Here is a 19796-nt window from a genome sequence, read left to right as displayed (position 1 = left end):
TGACGTCTTCAGCATAATTGATCACATAATGCACATTTCTGTGTATTTTGAGACTGAAGAGATGGTGGAAAAATCTGAGAATCAATCACTTCTTTCATTTGCTCAGCAAATAACACGTGAAAGTCAGGTAATAGACTCATATTTATCTGAGAGCAACAATCGCCGCTATGAGTATATTCAAAATAATGATCGAAAGCGGTTTGGAGGTAGTGAGGAATGTTGGCAAGAAGTCAATCGCGTGGAGAGCTGGAATAGGTGGCTTTTCTGGCAGTGCAGCTACTGCTTTTGTCTGTGTGATGAGCCTAGTTTGAAATCTGATCGTTACTTCAATCTACGGGAAACTATATCGGATGTGAAGGCGAACAAGGTGGTGACTGGAGTGCGATTTGTGAAGAAGAATCGTATATTCCATTTGCAGATACAGCAAGGAGAACTTTTGCCTCGAGGAGCTGTCAATAAATCAACTGTGGAATGGAAGCCCGTTGATGATTACAAAATCAGTGATTCGAATATTACCGAGGGAGTCGATTATCATGAAATGAGCTACGAGAAACGTGCCATAGATCTGGATGAAATATTAAATACACATCAAAGATCATCTGTGGTAACTGGCTTGTGTTTTCGTGTTCTAAGTGGACGACTCAATCTTATGGTGATGTTCAGTTATTTTGATTTTGCCAAGGGTCAACTCCTTGAGCCGGAAGTCATCAGCACTTGGCAAACGCATCAAGCCGTCGAAAACAGGCAAAAATTGAATATCGATAATCTGGACCTAGCAACGCGATCAGTGTGGGGCTCACAGCCGATGTCAAAGGATAATCAATATTTAGAGTTCGTCAACTCGGGAATTGAAGCGGATGTAGCACAAAGTACAATTCCTTTTATTGATATACAGGATGTTGTGATCAATCCAGCAGCCCCATTAAGCGGCATTGGCATATACTATAAAAGTAGTAAGAATTACGGCGGCTTTAGAATTACGGTGGCTTAGCACCCAAAATAATCAGCTACGATTTATCACAGCACCTTCGGAGTCCAACTACTTTTCGATAAAAAACTATGGAACTTGTAATTTCTATTAATATAGTAATACATATACTAAAACTTTTCGATATAGTACCATATTCAATATTCCAGATTGTCCCTAGTAAGTAGGCGGTTTTGCCCATACAAAAGTATTTCTTTAATAACTTCCACATTTTTTATTTGATCGCAATCAAATTTTCAGAAATCATAAATACTATATTTATTATTGTATACCCCAAAAAACTATAGATCTAACTCTTGTTGTCTCTGAGATCTAAGTGTTCATACGGACAGACGGACAGACAGACAGACGGACATGGCTAGATCGTCTCGGCTGTTGATGCTGATCAAGAATATATATAATTTATAGTGTCGGAGATGCCTCCTTCTCGCTGTTACATACATTTCCTGCCGGCACAAAGTTACAAAGTTACTTACAAATATAGTCTCAACTGATTCGCAAGCGAACACTTATCAGCTTTTGCAAATTTCATTAAGCTCGGATCGAAAATAACTTTGTCATGACAACCACAAGCAAATGCATTTATTGAAGGCAGTGTTGTTGATAATTATGAGTCAATCTTTACAGCACTTGTAGAGAAAAAAAGTCGCCTATCAGTTTTCCGCTTTCAGTAAGCTGAGCATTGTATGATGCAGCTATTGCACAGAATTTTATTCGCGTTTCGCTTGTGAAGAGAGGCAGTATTCTTGAATAATTCGGAGTAATTAAAAAAATAATGCGTTAAAAATGCAGCTGCTTCAATTGTTACTTCCGTTGCTAGTCTTAGTTTGTAGTCCGCTTACAATCGCTTTTGAAATTCAGGATACTCTGAACATAATACATGACGTTGAAGTCATAGCCAGATCTGTGCGTTCGCATATTGAGGACTTGGACGCGAAAACAGGCGATACAGACATAAACAATATTCAGGACAATCATAACAATGTGCTGGATCACTTCAAAGCTGTGGACAATTTAATTAATCAGGCTCGCATGAATTATTCGCATTTTGGAACGCATATTGTGGAATCTATCAGCGATTTCATTGTCGATGATGTGCTAGCAACCATACAAATCAACGAAATAACTCACGCAATCAATAAGATCTCAATGCGATATGACCAGATCGTAGCTTACGAGGCTCGTAAGGAGAGTCTCGAGATAAACACGCTCATTTCATTCGCTGAATGGGCAGCTCTGCCAAGTGCTGAGTCCGTGCAGCATTCCATGGAGCGCCTGGGCTTCACACTTTTCGGTCGCATTCAAAACGCGACCGATTTTAAACCAACGTCACGCATCTTAGTGAACCGCATAATGAAGAGCTACGAGGAATCATCACAGCAAAGGTGCAGCACACGATTGTCGCCACAGCAATTTCTTTACTCGCTGTACGCGGAGATCGCACTGATCGAACTAAAAGGATACACATTGATGGAGTTCTCTACGATGATTCTAAGAGTTTCGGATCTAGGAAATTTCATTAATGAGACTGAACTTTTCCGTCTCAACCATAAGAAACGCACCGAGCACGCTTTGAATGTACTCAGGCATGAAATGCAACAAGCTGATCGCAGCTTTTGGCGTTGTGATCCCAAAGAGCATGTTTCTAAGGTTACCTACGACGAAGTTACACGCTTGCTGCAGGGCTACATTGAAAACGAAGACGGATTGAATGCCGACAGGACTTGCAAGCGAACCTGTGATGCTTATCAGGACACCAGAGTCTCGGGCTGCATCAGTGATTCGTTTTGTGGCAGCCAACCTCAATGCTCTGGTCGCGTTCACGATTGTCGGTTTATCGATTCCAAAATGTGGGTGTGCCAATCACCTCAGATGAGCACTCGACGCTATGAGTACATTCAATATGAGAATGGACAAGTGCTGGGACATCGTAAGACTTGTGGGCGTGGCACCAATAAGGTCGATAGCTGGTGGCGTTGGCTGTTCTGGCATTGCAGCTTCTGCTTCTGTTTGTGTGACGAGCAGAGTACAAAGTCCGATCGTTACTTTAATCTCCGGGAAACCGTATCGGATGTGGAGGCGAACAAAGTGGTGACTGGAGTGCGATTTGTAAAGAAGAATCGAATATTCCATTTGCAAATACAGCAAGGACAACTCTTGCCGCGAGGTGTAATCAACGAATCAACTGTTGACTGGAAACCAGTCGAAGACTACTACATGGAATGTTAAGCAGGGCGTTGACTATCATGCCATGAGCTACCATAGTCGTGCCATCGATCTCGGTGACGTAGATAATCGCAATGATGTCTCATTTGTGGTAACCGGCGTGCAATTCGTCTTAATCAATGGCAAACTGAAACTTAGAGTAGTGTTCAGTAAATTTGATTTCGAGAGCGGAAAAGTAATGGGCAGCGATTGGCTGTCCATTCGTACAATTAGCGGTGAAAAATTAAATCTTCAGAATCTCGACATACCTACACTGTCAGGTACTAGTTCTAAGGTATTGTCAAATGGTTATCAACATTTGAAATTTGTCAACACGGGACTGCAAGAAGATGCAGCACAAACGACAATTCCGTTTATTGATATACAGGATGTTGTAACCAAGCATTCGGCACCTTTACACGGCATTGGCATCTACTATAAAGGTACTCCAGGCTATGGAGGATTTATTGCACCCAAAATTATCAATTACGATTATTCACCTCATATTGGAATGCCGATTACTTAACCCTAAGATTTGCTGGTGTTTTTTAATCTAATTTGTGTAAGTACATGCATAGCAATTCAAAACTTGCATATTTTAATTATAACAAAGAAATTCTTAAATGATTATATTTCAAAATCGTATTTCAGACATGGTGATTCAGCAATTTTGAAACACAAACTCTTTCTGATAGTCCAAACTGTGTTTATGAATGTATGCATAATTTTATGGGTGAGTTTGTGATAAGTTTGGCCTCGAAGGAAGGGATGTGAAGTCTTCCACAAGGAGGCGTACGCAACTTTGATTCAAGGGGTTTCATTCATTTTTTCATTATTATATTACAAATGTTATATATCTACATTACTGTCGTATCACTTAAATACAAATTTAAAATTTTGATTAAATTTCTTATAAACAAATTGTCAACATCAGCAAAAATGTTAAATAATAAATATATTCATATGTTTTAGTTTTCATATGTTGGTGATTTTATTCAAATTATTATTATTTGTAGCTTATTATTAGTTTCTAGAGTACAAACTGCAAAGCCAGTCTGAGTTATATGTTAGAATACAAAACAAATGCTTTAATTTTGTTTTATTTTGACGAATTTGTTTTGTATTTGAAATTGCTAAGCGGAAGTAAATCTGGAACTATGTAGTATAAAGCTTTCGTTGTGCGTAAATAATGCTTATTCAAAACATGCTTAGCTAGCCAGCTCTATCAGCTGCCTGTTCAAACATAGAACAAACATACAACGACGCTATCTCGACATTTGAGACCCAGCTCAAGTTCATACATATAGAGCTTATTATTTAAAAATACTATAAATGGTATACTTGAGTGTTCTCAATGAATCATAAGATGCGTATTTATTTGTGAGTAAACAGGTCATTGCTTTAGATCTTAGACGACTGATTTTGTAAATTTTAGGAATAAAGAATTCCACGTACAAAAACCAACGATTTGACTTATAGGAATGGATAGTGAATTTTTATACCCGCTACCTAGAGGATAGAAGAGCACTAAAACTTTTCGTAAAAAGCCGAAATATAAATATAAATTCGATGTAACCATGTCCCTCTGGCTAGAGACTATAAAACCATTTGTTACTTTCTTGATAATTAAGCCCGCTTTGATTCATTGAAGTTATATTTTATTTTGGTATTTTTTGTATATATTGTATTATCTCAAAAATGTTCGGGTGTCTCACAGTCAAGCATTCTGAAATGCCGCCTTTTTCTTTTCGTAGTATTAGAAGCTTTTGCAGCACTTAACTAAGGTTCATTTGCGAATTTACTGCCAACTAAAAAGGTTCTGTTGGCGATTCTATTAAGAAAATACTATAAATATTTGTGTGCAATGCAAATTCCGACTTTACTTTCGGTGGCATTGCTGCTGATATTGATAAACTTCAGTCAGCCTAGCCAGTCGGAGTCATTTCGTGGCGAAATAAATGGAGATCTGGGATTTATTATTGATGTCAAAAATATTGTATCGATGGTGCGCTCGGATATCGAACAATTGTATAATGGTGCTACTAAATCTGTTAAATTGGAGTATAGAGGAGTATCAGTACGCGATTATAGTAAAGTGGCACAAAGTTTTAAGGAAGTCTGCACACAAATTGATAAGATTGAAAAGAATTTAAGAATTTCTAAGAAATCGCCATATAATTATATACTCTATAATACTGATATATTATATTATAAGTTGAGAATGGCGAAACACCTGATTTCCTATAAATTTGAGGAATTTGCGGATTACGCAAACTCTAACCTATATTATAATTTTGCTTATGAAATAGGTTCTGTAACAGAATTTGTAAGTGACAATGCATTTTATCTGAAACTTATCGGTGCACCTTTTGCCATCGAGGATTTTCTAAGTCAACTACAACATAGGTATGAGATGCCATTGGAGAAAATTTGTCATAGTGAACAATCTCCCCAACAACTTGTCTACTTCTTATATAAAGATTACGCTCTAACGGAACTGAAGACCTATGTACTGGCAGAGTACTCTCTATTGATTCGTCGGATTTATGAAAACGAGAACTTAAAAATGGAAACAAATATGATTCGCGATAACTATAATAGTATTAGTGAAGAGGCCCTCGAAACACTGAAAACTACAATGGAAAAAGCTGATCGTGTTATATGGCGCTGTGATCCCGATAAGCATGTTCATAATGTTACCTACGATGAGGTGACAAGACTTCTTCAGGGATATGTTGAGAACGAAGTGGATTTAAGTAATGATGAGTCCTGCGGTGAAACATGTTCCGATTATCAGAACACAACTACGAAAGGTTGCTTCGATCAAAAGTTTTGTTCTCAGCAGCCACAATGTGCGGGTCGAATACATGACTGTCAGTTTTTCGACTCGGACTTATCTGTATGTCAATCACCAACGAGCAGCAATCGTCGCTATGAGTACATTCAATACGGAGATGGCCAGTTGCTAGGAAAGTATGATTATTGTGAGCAACAGCCCAATAAAGTGGACAGCTGGAGTAGATGGTTATTCTGGCGTTGCAGCTATTGTTTTTGTCTATGCGATGAGCCTAGTTTAAAATCTGATCGCTACTTTAATCTTCGGGAAACATTAGCGGATGTGGAAGCCAACATGGTTGTGACTGGAGTGCGATTTGTGAAGAAGAATCGTGTATTCCATATACAAATACAGCAGGGAGAACTTTTACCCCGAGGTGCCATCAACGAATCAACTTTGGAGTGGGTTCCTGTCGATGATTACCAAATCTCTGATCCGGACGTTACTGAGGGAGTCGACTATCACGCAATGAGCTATGAAAACCGGCGCATAAATCTGGGCAATAATCTGGGTGATAATATACACAAACATGGCAGAGGAGTTGTAGTGACCGGGGTGGGATTCCATGTATGGAGAGGACAACTGGCACTAAATGTAATGTTTAGTGACTTTGATTTTGTGGAAGGCCTAGTAAATGGATATTATGAAGATGACAGTCCAATACCCGTACGGTTCACAATGTATACCATTTGGAATAGTGGTTTGGACAACAGTAAACTGAATATCGATAATCTTGATTTACCAACACGCGCAACAAACAGTTCACAGCCATTATCGAAGGATACACAATATGTAGAATTTGTCAACACTGGATTGGAAAAGGATGCGGGTCAAACAACCATTCCGTTTATCGACATTCAGGATGTGGTGTCATATCCGCCAGTTCCATTGGCTGGCCTTGGCATCTACTATAAAAGTAGTCCAGGATATGGTGGTTTTATCGCTTCCAAAATCATTAGCTATAACTACGCAGTTCACGTTCGGAAGCCTACAGCGCTACCCTAGGATCATGTAGAACATTTTCATTTCTCTTTTTGTAACTATACTTCAACTTGTTTAATAACGAAAACCACAAATTTAATATGTTTCAATTAAATTAAACTTTGCTATATTGGTTATATTTTTTTCATTTTGATATATCCCACTTACTAATGAGCATTATTTTGTAAAGGTTGAACCTGTACTTGAAGTCGGTTATATTGGCATTTGTTTGCATTATTATTATTTTTTTTTAGCATCACCAAATCGACATTTGATAAGAATGAGCAGCGGGTATTTTATAGTTGAGTACATACAACATGGATTTCTTACATGTTTTTCTCTTAAATATTATAACACTCTAGTTTGGCTGATAATATTATTTTGTATGGCGATTTCTGAATTCTAAATTGATAAGCAGAATTTTAAATTGTTTTGTTTTTGAGTAAATTATTTTTGTTAAAAAAAAACATGGCTTAACATGAGTGTTGCTTATGTACTGCGTTTTTCAGTGTAGAATATGTATTTATGTAATCTCTCGATGAATCAAATGTGTTTTATATTTGTTTTTGAGGAAAAAAGCTCAGAACCGAAAATTCAGACTGTTTTTTCAAAATTCAAGCACTCTACTGATAAATTTTGGGTTCAAGTAAATAAATAAATATTTACTATGATGTTTTCCACTAAATTTATATACCTTTTATACATTCTGGATGTGAAGCCTAATAATCAGCTGAATTCAGACTTCTAAATAAGAATGTGATTAAGTACACACATGTACATTTCATGCGTAACATATACGCACATTTTCATGTTAAAGTCTTTGGCACAATTTCAGAAAGCTTCATTCGAGAATTTACCCTCGGCGTGATAAGTTTAGTTGACGAATTTTTCTAATTTCGAGAACAAACAAATTTTTGTTGGCAATGGAAATAAAGGTTTTAGTTTGCTTGCCTCTGCTGCTGATATTGATAATCTTCAGTCAACCTAGCCAGTCGCAGCAGTTTCTTGACAACGTCCTGGGATTTATTCATGATGCCAAGGAAATAGTTACGGGAGTGCGTTTTAATATTGATCAACTGGATGAGGATACTGGTGGATTTAATAGTGCGAAATTCCATGAAAATCAAATAAAAATCATAAAACAATTCAAGGAAGTCAGCACAAAAATTGATCTGATTGAAAAGAAACATGTAACATTTCCTAAGGATTCACTTTATGAGCAAATATCTGATAATAACAGCGAACTGGATAAAATAAACAAATTGGTCCACGACATAGGAGAAGTTTCTAAAAATTTTACTAAATTTGCGAATACGGCAAACTCTGAGAATGTAACTTTAATTATTTCGTTTGCTGATGAGATAGCTCCTAAAAGTATCAACACATTTCAAAGAAATGATTTTTATTGGAAACTTTTCGGTGAACCTTTTGCCAGCAAAGAAATTCTAATCCAACTACGAGAGAAATACGAGATGCCATGGGAAAAAGTTTGTCAAAGTCTTCAGTCACCTCAACAAATTGTCTACTCCTTGTATAAGGACATCGCTTTAACGGAATTGAAGGCATATATACTGATGGAGTACACTCTCTTAATTGGACGGGTTTCTGGACAAGGCAACTTCACAACGGAAACTAAAAAGGTTCGTGACAACTATAATAGCATCCGCGAAGAGGCCCTTGACACACTAAAAAACTACAATGGAAAAAGCTGATCGTGTTGTCTGGCGCTGCGATCCGGAAAAGCATGTTCATAAAGTTACCTACGATGAGGTGACTAGACTTCTTCAAGGATTCATTGAGAACGAAATAGATTTAAGCAACGATGAGTCCTGCGGCAAAACATGTCCCGATTATCGGAACACAACGACAAAAGGTTGCTTCGATCAAAAGTTTTGTTCTCAACAGCCTAAATGCGAGGGTCAAATTCATGACTGTCAGTTTGTCGACTCGGACTTATCTGTATGTCAATCACCAACGAGCAGCAATCGTCGCTATGAGTACATTCAAAATAGTGACGGACAAAAATTTGGAGAGCACGAAATGTGTTGGCAAGACATTAATAAAGTGAAGAGCTGGCATAGATGTGTATTCCGGGAGTGCAGCTACTGCTTTTGTCTATGCGATGAGCAAAGCATTAAGTCTGATCGTTACTTTAATCTTCGGAATACACAAGCGAATTTTTTTATCAGACAAAGTTGTGACTGGAGTGCGATTTGTGAAGAAGAATCGTGTATTTCATATTCAAATACAGCAGGGACAACTTTTGCCCCGAGGTGCCATCAACGAATCAACTTTAGAGTGGGTTCCTATCGATGATTACAAAATCACTGATCCCGATGTTACTGAGGGAGTCGACTATCACGCAATGAGCTACGAAAATCGGCGCATAAATCTGGGCAATACTCTGGGTGATAATATACACAAACATGGCAGAGGAGTTGTAGTGACCGGGGTGGGATTCGATGTTGGGAGAGGACAACTGGCACTAAATGTAATGTTTAGTGACATTGATTTTGTGGAAGGCCGAGTAAAAGGAGATAATGAAGAAAACAGTCCAATACGCGTGCGGTTGAGTATATACCACATTTGGAATATTGGTTTTAACAACAGTAAACTGAATATCGATAATCTTGATTTACCAACACGATCAACAAATAGTTCACAGCCATTATCGAAGGATACACAATATGTAGAATTTGTCAACACTGGATTGGAAAAGGATGCGGGTCAAACAACCATTCCGTTTATCGACATTCAGGATGTGGTGTCATATCCGCCAGTTCCATTGGCTGGCCTTGGCATCTACTATAAAAGTAGTCCAGGATATGGTGGTTTTATCGCTCCCAAAATCATTAGCTATAACTACGCAGTTCACGTTCGGAAGCCTACAGCGCAACCCTAGGATCGTGTAGAACATTTTCATTTCTCTTTTTGTAACTATGTTTGATATTTCAACTTGTTTAATAACGAAAACCACAAAATTAATATGTTTTAATTAAATTAAACTTTGCTATAATGGTTATATTTCTTTCTTTATGATATATTCCACTTACTAATGAGCATTATTTTGCAAAAGTTGCTTATAATAAAATTGAATCTGTACTCGAATTCGGTTATATTGGCATTTGTTTGCATTATTATTATTTTTTTTTTAGCAGCACAAAATCAATTGATAAGAATGAGCAGCGGATATTTTATAGTTGAGTACATACAACACGGCTTTCTTATATGTTTTCCCCTTAAATATTATAACACTCTAGTTTGGCTGATAATATTATTTTGTAAGGCGATTTCTGTATTCCAAATTGATAAGCAGAATTTTAAATTGTTTTTGTTTTTGAGTAAATTATTTTTATTAAAAAAACATGGCTTAACATGAGTGTTGCTTATGTACTGCGTTTTTCAGTGTACAATACGTATAAATCTAATCTCTCGATGAACCAGATGTGTTTTACATTTGTTTTTGAGGAAACAAGCTCAGAACCGAAAATGCAGACTGTTTTTTCCAAAATAAATTTTTGGCTCAAGTAAATAAATATCTATTTACTATGATGTTTTCCACTAAATTTATATACCTTGTTTACATTCTGAATGTGAAACCTAATAATCAGCTGAATTCAGACTTCTAAATAAGAATGTGATTAAGTATATACACATGTACATTTCATGCGTAACATATACGCACATTTTCATGTTAAAGTCTTTAACACAATTTCAGAAAGCTTCATTCGAGAATTTACCCTCGGCGTGATAAGTTTAGTTGACGAATTTTTCTGATTACGAGAACAAACAAATTTTTGTCGGCAATGGAAATAAAGGTTTCAGTTTGCTTGCCTCTCCTGATGATATTGATAATCTTCGAAGTCGGTTATATTGGCATTTGTTTGCATTATTATTATTTTTTTTTAGCATCACCAAATCGACATTTGATAAGAATGAGCAGCGGGTATTTTATAGTTGAGTACATACAACATGGATTTCTTACATGTTTTTCTCTTAAATATTATAACACTCTAGTTTGGCTGATAATATTATTTTGTATGGCGATTTCTGAATTCTAAATTGATAAGCAGAATTTTAAATTGTTTTGTTTTTGAGTAAATTATTTTTGTTAAAAAAAAACATGGCTTAACATGAGTGTTGCTTATGTACTGCGTTTTTCAGTGTAGAATATGTATTTATGTAATCTCTCGATGAATCAAATGTGTTTTATATTTGTTTTTGAGGAAAAAAGCTCAGAACCGAAAATTCAGACTGTTTTTTCAAAATTCAAGCACTCTACTGATAAATTTTGGGTTCAAGTAAATAAATAAATATTTACTATGATGTTTTCCACTAAATTTTGTGACGAACACCACGAGGTTCTACTCATCTAAGCCTACTCTGTCTAGCTAACTTGCCGGCTCAGTTCAGGGCTGGGGTGGGTCTTTGGCTTCGACTGGGTAGTAAGTCATCATAAATTAAAGTGTAGACAGAGTGTAATACCAGGGGAGAGGGACAGTACTCATTTCGCATTATCTCAAACGCTCGCACATCTAGTGCCCAATCAAAATTAAAAGTTTAACGCCTCATTGTTTTCTTCTCCATAATATTCAGTATTTTAATACACATACTTCATTTTGTTTATAAAAATTATCTCTAATTAACAATAGTGCTTGATTTATCGAGCTATTATTTATCGTTACGTTAATCTGTTTTGTTTAAATATTTGTCTTCATGACTTAATAATACGAAAAATATACCAACACGGAACACACGGAATTGAAAGCCTCACAATCACAACCCCAATCAACTATAAATACAGTCACGGCTATGCCGTACTTACGCACTTTCCATCGAAGTTAGCAGGCCTGATAACCGATGAATCCGTCGTAGCATATATGATTGTTGATGATAGCTGTTAAAGATGATAAAAGGTTATGGTTATCAGGCTATCAATCCCTATGTACCCATGTTGGCTGTGTGAAAAGTCGAAAAAATGAGTTAGTTGATCTGACAAGTACTATTTACAAATTCAATTTAATTTTTCAAGTATTCAAACCATGTTGGCACTTTTAGTGCATTTTACGAACGAAAACAATCCAATGCAGATGGTGCTGGCGGGTTTTGTGTGGAGCCGTAGATCTCTCGCCGGAAGATCTACGCTCCTTTGAACGTCTCTAGTATCGCCTTCGCTTAGCCGCTATCGAATACCGTTTGATAATCTGCAGCGAAGATTCGCTGCCGCAAGATTATCGCCTTATTCCCACTCTAGCCGGTTGTTTGCAGCGAGGTTCGCCGCCTTCACCCAAAACTCCCTTAGGCTTGCAGGTTAGGGTGAATATCCGCGTGCGCTTCACTAGTTGCACTTGTTCAACAAAAGGGGGGGGAGACGAGGATCGCAATGTGCAACACCTATTCCACTCTAAGGAGGGTCTAGCGGGTGCAATTGCCAGAGGTATGGCCAATAAGCTGCATAAAATAGCATTTTTACTGCAAGGTCTAATCAGATGGACACTACTTACCAATCAGTGGCAAAGAGAAAATTTAGCAATTCTAAATTCTCTATTAGAGCCGGCCAATCCAAGTTGGCGACAAAAGAAAACCTTGGATGCCAAAATTGTTGGCTTTCCTTTCTTGGTTGCAGTATTATTTTAAATTTATTTTTGCAATTTTTCTTTGCAAATTTTTGGTCTGATGTAATAATGCTCTCAGTGAAAAAAGTGCATAAGTGAAGATGGCTGCCCTTAGTGAGTACTCAAAGCATCTCTGTGTGGATCAAGGCGATACTTACTACCCGTTCGATAAACTCAACAGTTGAACTATGCTAAGTGGAGTTGCCAACTTAATTAAGGCTTTGGCGCATCAGCTGATGCTTTGATTTGTGACAATCAGATGTTTATTTTTTTTTTTGCAACTTTAATTTAGACAACTACCTCACAACAGCAGATTTTAATCGAGAGTTCAATCGAAGACGTAAAATCTGAAAGAAGGTAGTTACTCTTTGAATTCCCACAAGTCTTTAGCATGAAATTGACCAATTTCCTTGCCCTCTAAATTTTCTAATAGGTATAAGGCCTGTCCAATTTTTCGCTTTACTCGTGCCTTAAGGCCGACTGGTGCAAGCTTAGCGTTGAAATTGTTTGCCATATTGCTCAGTGCCCAGTTACGCTTAATTACTGTCTGGCCAACTTCAAAGGTTCGTTCTTTAGTACGAAAGTTATACGATCTCTGATTCTTTTCATATGCCTTTTTCAGATATTTGTGAATATCAGCACGGATTTTAGAAAATTTGTCAGCACGATCGAGTCGAGCAGTTCCTTCACTTAAGAGATTCAAATTTTTAAGTACTGTGTAGTCTTTACCATGCGTCATCATATGTTGTCCAAATACAACATAGTACGGTGACGCGCCTATCGATTGATGTATGTTATTGCGTAGAGCACAATTGATACTGCTAACATATATATCCCATTCTCGCTGGTCTGATCGAATAAATGATCTTAACGCCGCATTAATGGATCTATTGACTCTTTCAGCTGCATTACTTTGAGGGGAATATGCTCCAGTGAACATGTGTTTGATACCATACGAAGACAAAAATGCAGCGAATTCTCGGCTTTTAAACTGAGTGCCGTTGTCGCTGATTATGAACTCTGGTGTGCCAAAACAGTTAAATACAGTGTTGCGCAAGTGATCAATGATTATTAAAGTCGAAAATTTCTTAACTGGTATAAGAAATGTGAATTTTGAAAGATGATCCAGGATGATAAAAATTCCAATATTACCAAGTTTTGAGCGTGGAAACGGACCTATGAAATCTATGTAGAGTCTTTGAAATACTCGCTCACTAATTGTTTGAATACCCATTGGCGGCTTTAGATTTTGTGTCGGGTATTTTGAGGTTTGACATATTTCGCATTTGCTAATAAAGTCTCGCACTTCCACTACCATTCGTGGCCAATAAAAATGCCTACGAATGCGTTCTAGACACTTCGCTGTGCCGCAATGTGCTGACGTTGGGGTACAATGAGCTGAAACTATCACCGAATTTCTGAGAGATGTAGGGACGTACAGTTTCCAGCCATCGCCAATATCTTCGCTGACGTCGGAAGGCAATACTGCTCTGTAATATAAATATCCGTCTATGATTTTGAAATCCGGAAGATTGGATTTGCTCATCTTCTCTTTTAACTCGACATAATCACTTTCGAGAAATGCATCCGAGTTTAAATCTATCTCTGGTAGTATTTCGAGCTCAACAACATCTACATTTTCTTCGAATGCTCTGGAAAGAGTGTCAGCGACTACATTTTGACTGCCCTTTCGATGTTCGATCTGAAAATCCATTCCTTGTAGCTTTAACGCCCACCGAGCAAGTCTGCCATGAAGGTCTGTTTGATTCATCAACCATTTCAGACTTGCATGATCGGTTATAACTTTGAATGATTGGCCTTCTATATACATACGGAATCGCTTAATGGCTAATACAACTGCCAAGCATTCTAATTCCGTTGTAGAATAATTTCGTTGTGCTTTGTTCAACTTTTTCGACATATATGCAATGGGTAGTTCGTTGCCTTCTGCATCAAGTTGAGCTAATACGGCGCCGATGCCATATGTTGAAGCGTCACATTGCACTATGAATGGCAACTCATAGTTGGGATGACGCAAAAACGGAGCAGCACATAGTCTATGTTTTATTGCTTCGAACGCATGTTGGGCCTCTTCATTCCATTCAAATTTCTTTCCTTTTAGCAGCTCTGTTAGTTCAAAGATGACCGTTGAGTACTGGGGAATAAAACGCTGGTACCAACCAGTCATGCCCAGGAATCGTCTCAGTTGGCGTCTGGACTGTGGCACCGGAAATTCGGAAACGGCTTGCACTTTCATTGGATTTACTCGAAGTGTGCCTTCTCCTACTACATGGCCTAAGTAATCTACTTCTCGTATTCCAAACTGACTTTTGGTAACATTTATTGTTAGTCCCGCTTTTCGTAATCTATTTGCCACTTCGGTCAGATGCAGTAAGTGGTCTTCAAAGTTAGAGGACATGACCAATAGATCATCTAGGTAAACGAATACGTGTTCCTTCATGTCATAGGGAATTACTTGATCCATAAGACGACACATTGTATGAGGTGAGTTACACAAGCCAAATGGCATCCGAGTAAACTGATACAAGGGTCTATTTGGTACCGTAAAAGCAGTTTTTGGTCGCGCTTCTTTGTCTAGAGAAATTTGCCAAAAGGCATCTTTTAAATCGATTTTGGAAATGCACTTAACAGATGGCAATCGACTTAGAAGACCTTCTAAGCTAGGCATGGGATATGCGTCCTTCTTCGTCACTGCATTTAGCTTTCGAGAATCAAGACATAGACGATCTTTGCCAGGTTTAACAATCAAAACCACAGGCGAGGACCATGCAGAGTTCGAAGCTTCTTCTATTACTCCTAAACGTAACATGCGGTCAATCTCGGCACAAAGTCGCTTTTCTTTAGCTGGAGATATGGGATAGTATCTTTGTTTAATGGGAGTACTATCTCCTGTGTCTATAGAATGTTCAAGAAGTGTTGTTTTTCCTAAGCCGTCCCTTTCGCATGACGGAAAAAATCAACAACTGCTTGTAATCTGCGTTTTGCATTACTGTAAGAGACAATTTGGGTATCGTTTCATTTTCAATTTCAGATTCAGTTACTGCATTAACATAACTAACAGAAATTCCAAATTTATTCCAAAAGTCAATTCCGCAAATAACATCTTGCGTGATGGCGCTAACAATTAGGAACTCAAACGATTGCTTTGTCGAATTATATTCGATTGGAAGATTAATGGTACCAGCGACCTTTTGAGGTTGTCCATCAGCAGTTTTAACAAATCCTTTGGATTTAAGATAGTTAATATTATTTTCAAGAATGTACTTTGCTAAGTTTCCTCCGATCACGCTTTTATTTGCTCCGCTATCGAGCAAGGCCAAACAACGCTGATCGAGAATGTTGAGGTAAGTAAAGGGTCGTATATCGTTGTCTTTATTTACGATAGCTGATATCCTATAAGAATTTAGTACACGCTTTTTCGACCAAAATGTATGCATACGATGAGCAGCACGCGATTTCGGAGATGTGTGTATTTTTCTTAATCGCAAATGATAAGGTATAAAATGTCGATGAATTTGTAAGTCAGGTAAGTTATTCGATATAGCAGGTGGTTGAGAATACTCTAGAGAATTTGGTTCTATTTTTAATTGCGGATATCCGCTTTTGGTGGTAAGCGAATACCCTTCTGCGAGTTTTCCTGTTTGGTTTTACATTTTGTACAATTTGGTTTATATGTGTCAAGTTTTCCACAGCCATAACAAAATATACGACGTGATTTCAGGCAATCCTGGTAACGATGACCAATTTCATCGCAATTCCAGCATTTGAAATTATCAGAGTACTTCATAGCATTTACATCTGCTGATTCTGAGTCTTCATCTTCCGAGCCTGACTCCAGGTCTTTTTCTAAAGCAATCTCATGAATAACTCGGTTGGGGTTATTCGATCGATTTTGATGTTTAGGCAGTTGTGAGTAGAATTCTTCATGTTTGTGACATTCTCTACGAAGGATAGCTAAATTTGAAATTGGGACATGTAATAGTTCATGTCGAAGATCTGGTTTCAAATTATGTTTAACATAAGAGACCAATTCGGTATCGGATAGACGAGAATTAAGCGTATCTGCTATGTTTAACATCGCATCCAGATATTCATCAAAAGGTTCATTAAACTTTTGTTTCCTGCGTCTTAAGCTATCTTTTATGTCTTCATCGGTTCTTTGATTTTGGTATCTTTCGCATAAACGAGAACAAAGATTATACCAATTCCTATGATGAGAGCTACGATGAAACCTCCAATAGAATGTTAACGCTGGACCTGAGAATAGTAAGTGCGCAAACTGATACAACGTATTAAAGTTTCCGCTCAAACAACGAGAGGTCAAGCAATTTATTCGATATATAAAGTCATCGATTGGTATATCAGTTGGTGTACCACTGAACTTAAGATGCCAATTAACAATGGTACTGGAAATTCGGTCAGGCCGATCGAGACTACCAGATATATTTCCTGATTGCCCCAATCCTTCGTTATTCTGATCTGGAATTTCGTTATCCCATTCCAATTGCGGTTCCTCGGAACGAACTATTGGCGGTTGGGCGGCAATATTTAAGTTTCTAAAGGCAAATTCAACCTGATCAGCGATAGTAGCGACTAGTTCCGCTCGAAAGTTATCGAGTGAAGAAGTGATAAGTCCTTGAACTCGTTGTTCAGACACAGCTGGAACGGGTGTGGTTGTACTTCCTGTTGATGCTCGGGGTAAGCGACTTTCTCGCGCAGCATTTTGATGCTGCCTGGAAGTAGGTACATTTTGTTCTAAGCTTGCCCTGTGTTGCCAAGAAGGAGATTGTGCGGCATTTCTCATGAGATTCTCTCTCTGATTAGCTCTTGTTTTTGGTCGATCTCGTGGTTTAGTACCAGCGGCTCCCGAGGCTTCGCGTGAAACTGGGGGTGCTGCAACTGTATGAAGCATGCTTAACCCTTCAGATTGTTCTGAGCCAAAAATATCTCCTATCCTGCACGGCTTTTGCAAGTTGGACAAGTTTCGCTAGTATTGAGCCAATTGGATATACATTCGGAGTGAAAGTTATGACTACAAGGGGTTTTTACTAATTCAAATTCAGACGATTTTAAATCATTGCAAATTTTGCAAAGAATTAGTGAACTAGCTGATGCGAGGTTTTCGTCGCTGCGAGTAACCGGCATAATGAATTAAAATATGAATGTGAACTAGTACGGTATTCGATATTGACAAGGTAATTGACAAAAATAAGTTTACGATATGCGATAATATAGTGTTCAAGTTTTAAGTTTTAAGTTTGGGACTTACCCTTCAATGCGATTTTAAGACAATGCGAAGTGTGTACTGAGAGTCTGAATCTACTTTGATTAGTAACGTATTTGATGAGTGTTTGTGATTGAAAGAGGAACAGATCGATATTAACCAATACTGAACAATTCTCGATTTCAATACCACAACACAATATTGTGTACTGGGCCTAACAATGATTCGGTAGAGAATCGAAATTCATCAATTCTACAAAAAATTTCCTTAATCACATTATTGGCCAGAAAATTGCATTTAACAGGTTTAATTCATTGATAACACTATCAATTAATGAATCCGCTATGTATGTTCTTTTCGCCTGGTCTGCTTCCGACGTTCTCATCAGTAAACAGCCAATCCAGAAGGCAGAAAATTCATACATCTATGTTTTCAATAAAAAGAATGAATAGTTTGATGAGGAAATGTTTATTTTGGGGCACATTTTCCATAGGCCTCACGAGTTGGGCGCCATTTAATTATGTGACGAACACCACGAGGTTCTACTCATCTAAGCCTACTCTGTCTAGCTAACTTGCCGGCTCAGTTCAGGGCTGGGGTGGGTCTTTGGCTTCGACTGGGTAGTAAGTCATCATAAATTAAAGTGTAGACAGAGTGTAATACCAGGGGAGAGGGACAGTACTCATTTCGCATTATCTCAAACGCTCGCACATCTAGTGCCCAATCAAAATTAAAAGTTTAACGCCTCATTGTTTTCTTCTCCATAATATTCAGTATTTTAATACACATACTTCATTTTGTTTATAAAAATTATCTCTAATTAACAATAGTGCTTGATTTATCGAGCTATTATTTATCGTTACGTTAATCTGTTTTGTTTAAATATTTGTCTTCATGACTTAATAATACGAAAAATATACCAACACGGAACACACGGAATTGAAAGCCTCACAATCACAACCCCAATCAACTATAAATACAGTCACGGCTATGCCGTACTTACGCACTTTCCATCGAAGTTAGCAGGCCTGATAACCGATGAATCCGTCGTAGCATATATGATTGTTGATGATAGCTGTTAAAGATGATAAAAGGTTATGGTTATCAGGCTATCAATCCCTATGTACCCATGTTGGCTGTGTGAAAAGTCGAAAAATGAGTTAGTTGATCTGACAAGTACTATTTACAAATTCAATTTAATTTTTCAAGTATTCAAACCATGTTGGCACTTTTAGTGCATTTTACGAACGAAAACAATCCAATGCAGATGGTGCTGGCGGGTTTTGTGTGGAGCCGTAGATCTCTCGCCGGAAGATCTACGCTCCTTTGAACGTCTCTAGTATCGCCTTCGCTTAGCCGCTATCGAATACCGTTTGATAATCTGCAGCGAAGATTCGCTGCCGCAAGATTATCGCCTTATTCCCACTCTAGCCGGTTGTTTGCAGCGAGGTTCGCCGCCTTCACCCAAAACTCCCTTAGGCTTGCAGGTTAGGGTGAATATCCGCGTGCGCTTCACTAGTTGCACTTGTTCAACAAAAGGGGGGGGAGACGAGGATCGCAATGTGCAACACCTATTCCACTCTAAGGAGGGTCTAGCGGGTGCAATTGCCAGAGGTATGGCCAATAAGCTGCATAAAATAGCATTTTACTGCAAGGTCTAATCAGATGGACACTACTTACCAATCAGTGGCAAAGAGAAAATTTAGCAATTCTAAATTCTCTATTAGAGCCGGCCAATCCAAGTTGGCGACAAAAGAAAACCTTGGATGCCAAAATTGTTGGCTTTCCTTTCTTGGTTGCAGTATTATTTTAAATTTATTTTTGCAATTTTTCTTTGCAAATTTTTGGTCTGATGTAATAATGCTCTCAGTGAAAAAAAAGTGCATAAGTGAAGATGGCTGCCCTTAGTGAGTACTCAAAGCATCT

The 19796-nt window shown here is 37.9% G+C and overlaps 4 protein-coding genes across 7 annotated transcripts in view; 3 read left to right on the top strand and 1 right to left on the bottom strand.

Annotated features, from left to right (window-relative positions):
• The window catches only part of LOC132784085 (uridine phosphorylase 1), a 61977-nt gene that overhangs the window by 14682 nt on the left and 27499 nt on the right, over positions 1-19796 (bottom strand). Inside the window, exons 1-2 of one of the 4 annotated variants that reach the window (XM_060789484.1) lie at positions 12515-12719; positions 11836-12461 (exon numbers count right to left, since the gene is read on the bottom strand). The exons of 1 other annotated variant lie outside the window; for it this stretch is intronic. In XM_060789484.1, coding sequence (XP_060645467.1) covers positions 11836-11888 — 53 coding nt within the window. In that variant the 5' untranslated portion in view covers positions 11889-12461; positions 12515-12719. Of the gene's footprint in view, positions 1-11835; positions 12720-19796 lie in introns of those variants that run through there. 2 more of the 4 variants (XM_060789483.1, XM_060789486.1) reach the window with 2 other exon arrangements.
• Positions 29-1048, top strand: LOC132787693 (uncharacterized). Its single transcript, XM_060794946.1, has one exon. It carries the CDS (start codon positions 29-31, stop codon positions 989-991), a length of 963 nt encoding a protein of 320 aa, XP_060650929.1. The 3' UTR covers positions 992-1048.
• Positions 1698-4140, top strand: LOC132786489 (uncharacterized). The gene is given in 3 exon segments (XM_060793027.1): positions 1698-3207; positions 3209-3755; positions 3845-4140. Coding segments are annotated over 2 exon segments (1944 nt in total). The 5' UTR covers positions 1698-1774; the 3' UTR covers positions 3720-3755; positions 3845-4140.
• On the top strand, positions 4765-7094 carry LOC132785529 (uncharacterized). Its single transcript, XM_060791669.1, has one exon. It carries the CDS (start codon positions 5058-5060, stop codon positions 7032-7034), a length of 1977 nt encoding a protein of 658 aa, XP_060647652.1. The 5' UTR covers positions 4765-5057; the 3' UTR covers positions 7035-7094.

Source organism: Drosophila nasuta, chromosome 2R (genome assembly GCF_023558535.2).
Source record: "Drosophila nasuta strain 15112-1781.00 chromosome 2R, ASM2355853v1, whole genome shotgun sequence".
Classification (NCBI taxonomy): domain Eukaryota; kingdom Metazoa; phylum Arthropoda; class Insecta; order Diptera; family Drosophilidae; genus Drosophila; species Drosophila nasuta.
This window is presented reverse-complemented; position numbering and strand designations above follow the sequence as displayed.